This window comes from Pundamilia nyererei, unplaced genomic scaffold, assembly GCF_000239375.1.
Source record: "Pundamilia nyererei isolate P.nyererei 1_Seehausen unplaced genomic scaffold, PunNye1.0 scaffold00576, whole genome shotgun sequence".
NCBI lineage: Eukaryota > Metazoa > Chordata > Actinopteri > Cichliformes > Cichlidae > Pundamilia > Pundamilia nyererei.
Window position 1 is genome coordinate 40,184 of NW_005187977.1, and position 4,847 is coordinate 45,030.

The 4,847-nt window shown below is 46.9% G+C and overlaps 1 protein-coding gene across 1 annotated transcript in view; it reads left to right on the top strand.

The window, feature by feature from the left end:
* med27 (mediator complex subunit 27) overlaps nucleotides 1-3,411 on the top strand; it is a 5,726-nt gene extending 2,315 nt beyond the window's left edge. Inside the window, exons 3-8 of the mRNA XM_005754500.1 lie at nucleotides 2,308-2,438; nucleotides 2,562-2,655; nucleotides 2,745-2,852; nucleotides 2,931-2,972; nucleotides 3,048-3,125; nucleotides 3,210-3,411. Of these exons, the coding sequence (XP_005754557.1) occupies nucleotides 2,308-2,438; nucleotides 2,562-2,655; nucleotides 2,745-2,852; nucleotides 2,931-2,972; nucleotides 3,048-3,125; nucleotides 3,210-3,344 (588 nt within the window). The 3' untranslated portion in view covers nucleotides 3,345-3,411. The remainder of the gene's footprint in view (nucleotides 1-2,307; nucleotides 2,439-2,561; nucleotides 2,656-2,744; nucleotides 2,853-2,930; nucleotides 2,973-3,047; nucleotides 3,126-3,209) is intronic.
* The last annotated feature ends 1,436 nt before the right edge of the window (nucleotides 3,412-4,847 follow it).

Genomic DNA, 4,847 nt, shown 5'->3' on the forward strand with positions numbered 1-4,847 from the left:
GTGCTAAACGTTGCAAATCTCTCACATCTCAAACACGCCATCACTCCTAAAACTTCCCCCTCCCTAAACAATAAATGCCATGTTGCCATACCATTTTGTGATTGGTCCACATGGTACATTTTTCCACCAATAGGAGAGGCTGGGGGAGGGGTGTTGTTTTTGCTCAGGGGGTTTTCCTTATAAAACGCCGTTTTTACTGTTTCTTCCCGCAGTAAATATAAACAACGACAGTATTCAGGAAGAAAAACAAACATTGCAGATATTTTATCATAACTCTGGTTTTACGTGGCCGATCAACACAATTTAAAAACTGGTATAAAGTCCACACTTTGTCCGTCAGTTGTTCGTCTGTGCTGCTCACATCTCCAATGGTTGTACACGTTGTCATTAACGTGGCTTCACTCCACATCAGCCGCTTTGCTAGCTAAACACCGGTGTCGGCACGTAAGGACGCTGTCAGAGCCTGTCAGCGACGTTGATTAGCTGCGTATATACGAATGTGAATCGCATCATTGGCTGGACTGTGGGATAAGGTGGCATCGTTCTGATCCCATACAGGAGCAGCCAGTCACTGACTCACACTGCAGAACAGGATTGTTAAAGTTTTCATTTTAATTTCAATTCAGGTTAGATTTTTTTTTCTGTGCGCAGAGACGTGCCAGCAGTGCGCAATTGCGCACGCACACAGCTTAGAGGGAACATTGCTGATGAGGACCTCAGAGCAACCGCCCTGTTCACAGCGAGATCAAAGTGGACCTGAACCTGGACATTTCCCCACGGAGCCCTGCTGTGACACACCGTCACAGATTTAACAATTCAAGAAAGGCATGTTTAGCACCATCATAGCTAACTGAGCGGAGGAGACGACAGCTGAGCGTCAGTGTAGCGGGGTCGCTGTCTCCTGCCGTTCATGAGCGGTCCGTGTCTTTAGCAGAGAGTAGCTCTGTTGGCTGGCTGGTCTGAAACAGGACGTGCCTCTTGTTCGCTGTAATGTTCAGGTTTGCAGACATGTCATGATGAGGACTGTTTGAGTCAGGTGACCCGGTGCCATCAGCACTGTGCATCTCATATTTCATGACATTTGGGCGTATTCATCAAATACTGGCTTTTGGGGCGTGTTGGATCAAAAGAAATAAATATAACCACTTTTACCTCGAACCGGAGAAGCCACAGAAATTAAAGTAGCTACGACACACTGGATCGCCTAGCAACACAATTGTTTTTACACATGTTGGCGTGAAGGCTGCTGTAATGTGAGCCAGCTGGGTGAGTGATAGATAAATATGTAGGGACTGTAACTGGAATTAAAGACTTGTGGTTACTGCGGGGTCGAAGATGGATGTTGAGCTGGAGTGAGGGCTGGGCCATGTATCGAATATACTTAACGAGTTTGTCCACATACGATGATTAAAATGGCGTTATCGTAACCATCGAGTATGGGTTGCCATGGAAATATTACGGTGTCTGCACGTTTTTTTTTTCCTCCCACACACTGCTAATGCATCATTATTCCCCCCGCCCAACCTCAAAACCTTCTACCTAACACACCGTGCTGAGCGTGCATGTTTCAGTCATACCAGATAGGGAAATATGGCGACGGTGGGAGTTTCCACACGCCATGGGACACAAACCTGCTGTGTCGGTTTTATCATCGCTGTTTGGACTTCAGCTTCTGTCGTGTGAGTTTTTTTTTTTGACTGTTTCACATGTTATAAGCACAAAGGACGACCTTTGTAACCTCAGTTGTTTGTTTTGTTTCGGTTTGTTAAAGTCGAGTGTTGACCGCAGACAAACGTGGTTGTGACAAGCCTCTGTGTGCAGCTGATGGTTCGTAGCGTTTTCAGACCAACAGAATCAGCCCCCGCCTCTGATACCCACTGTGTCAGCTGTGTCTCATTAATCAGCGAGTTCTTGATCGCGACTCTTCAGCTGCTCTGAGCGTGTCAGGTGCTTTGATGTTGGTCCACAGCTGGAGCTCATGGAGCTGCCACCACAGACCAAGCCAGCGGCCCTCGTTTACGAAGGCTGAAGATGAGTCCTTCCACCGTCGCCGTCGTGTTTGCAAAAACATGGACGTGATAAAACCACTCCCTGTAAACTGGTCAGGGACCGCCCACCCGGACGCTGCCTCCATGTTTTTACTGACTGACAGTCAGACAGACAGAGGACACTGGGATTGTCCTCGTGTGGACACTTGTGAGGTCGGATGCAGGCTGAGCGTCTTTGAGTGTGAGGAAAACGTTTAATCCATGTTTAGAGGCCCCGCCTACCGTCAAATCCTCACGCTGTGTTTGTGTGTATGTGTAGTTGCAGTATCACGCTAGCTTGGCCTCCAGTTTGTTGAACCAGCAGTCGCTGAAGCGATCAGCCAATCAGATGGGAGCATCAGCCAAGAGACGGCCCAAAGTCCAACCCAGTACTCTGGTACTGCCTCCACAGTGAGTACTATTGCACAAAATACTACAACAGTGCTACAGTAAACTATTTCACACCTTTATGCTGCGGTTCCCCTGGTTTATCCTTTCACACTAACACACGGGCACCTGTCACACCTGTCACAGGTACGTGGATGATGTCATCTCTCGCATCGGCAGGCTGTTTCCTGATATGACCATTGAGCTGTTTAGACCCAACGGGACGTCGGCTGTGCTGCTGGTAGTAGAATGCACATTTAAACACACTTTGTGCCCACAGGTGTTTTCAGATCAGGTAACATGTGTCTGTCTCACCTGTCTCCGTCCCAGGTGACTCTGGGGAAGGTGCTGAAGGCCATCGTTGTGATGCGGTCGCTGTTTATCGACAGAACCATCGTTCGAGGATTCAACGAAAACGTTTACAACGAGGAAGGAAAGGTGAGTGTTCGCCTGACAGGTAACAGCTGATTATGTGTCCCAGGTAACCACGGTAACCTGTTCTTTTGTCCTCGTCAGCTGGATATCTGGACCAAGTCCCAGTACCAGGTGTTTCAGAAGGTAAGAGATCTCAGATGCATAGAAGTTGATATGTGGGCCTAGCATTCGGAGCCCTGATTAGCCAGGTGCTTGCAGGTAACAGACCACGCCACCACCGCCCTGCTGCACTACCAGCTGCCTCAGATGCCAGACGTCGTTGTGCGGTCTTTCATGGTGAGAGTAATCGGGCACCAGAGTAATCTGATTACCCTCTGTCGTTGCCTGTCTGTGTCTGACCCCTCTGTGTTGCCCTCTCAGACCTGGCTGCGGAGCTACATAAAGCTCTTCCAGTCGTCATGTCAGCGTTGTGGCCGTTTCCTGCAGGACGGACTTCCTCCCACGTGGAGGGACTTTAGGACCCTGGAGGCGTTTCATGACACCTGTCGCATGTAACAGGACACTTCCTGTTTATCTGTAAAGTTTTTCTTTATGTAAAGGTGTTTCAATAAAGTTTGTTTTGTACAGATGTGTGAGTGAAGCTGTTATTGATGTCTGCTGAGCCGTGAGCCTGTTCATGACTTAAATTTATTTATTTATATATTTTTTACAAAGTTTGCTTTCTGTATGCAAAAACCCCCAAAGTTGAGTCAAATTTATTTCTGTGCACAAACTTGGCCAAATAAAGGTGATTCTGATAATATTGCCCAGGGAAACGTGACTGTCAGTATGGGCAAGACTCCAGGTGCAGGCTGTGTAAAGATGCCCCTGAGACAATCCAGCACGTAGCAGCAGGGTGCAAGATGCTGGCAGGCAGGGCATACGTGGAACGCCATAACCAAGTGCCCGGCATAGTGTACAGCAGAGGTGTCAAACTCAATTGCATAGGGGGCCAAGACTCAAGGCACACTTTAGGTCGTGGGCCAAACAAGATAAACATTTTTTAAATACACTAAATCGATGTTTTTTAAACATAAATATGAATAAAAACAGGCAGAAATATTATTCCAGAATAAATAACTTAAAAAAATTAACTTTAACTTTAAATATTTTGCTCTCCATAAAAATATATCCTGTCACAATTATGCAAGTTAGTACGGAGCCCCCCAGGGGACATGGGAGAAAAAAAAATTAGGGAGGAAAAAAAAAATTAAGACGGACTTTTGCGAGATCTCGCAAAAGTATTGCGAGTGCTCGCAAAAGTTTTAGCCGCATTCTTCGGAGGCCGCCAGCTCGAAGCCGACCGGGAGGTCGAGGCACGATGTGCCGGGAAAGCGGTGTTCCTCCCGGCTGTAGTAGGTCTCTACCTCCCGTTAGCTTCGAGCTAGTGGGTGTCAGATCTCCAAAAACGTCGGAGCTCTTTTGCAAATATGTGATGTCTTGTAAACCGAGCAGGTATCTGACGTTTACACAACTACATTCACGCCTCAAAATATCTTAAAAGTGTATTTTGTGACCCAGAAAGAGTAATATTACAACTAAGTAGCTGCCGCCATTGTTGGAGTTTTGCGAGATCTCGCAATACTTTTTGCGAGCGCTCGCAATAGTTTTGCGAGATCTCGCAAAAGTCCGTCTTAATTTTTTTTTTCCTCCCAAATTTTTTTTTTTTTCCTCCGTAATTTTTTTTTCTCCCATGTCCCCTGGGGGGCTCCGTAAGTTAGAAATATGAACATGCAGCAAAAACCCCAGAAGAAAATAAATGAAAGCAAACACAAGGTTCCAGCCGCATGTAGACGGAGCAAAGTGCGCCGACTTGGCTCAACATTACTTGGCAACAGGGAAAGTGAGGCAGGTTGCACTGGTGCATTTGTGACAGCTTCACTTGAAACGCTTTCACCACATCATACATGTCCATGAACTGACAGGTTTCCTTGCTGAGCTCAAAAACTACTGAGAACTTTTCCCCAACTCAGCCAGCGGACCTCTGTATGATGAGGAATGTCGGCAAACTCTGAATCT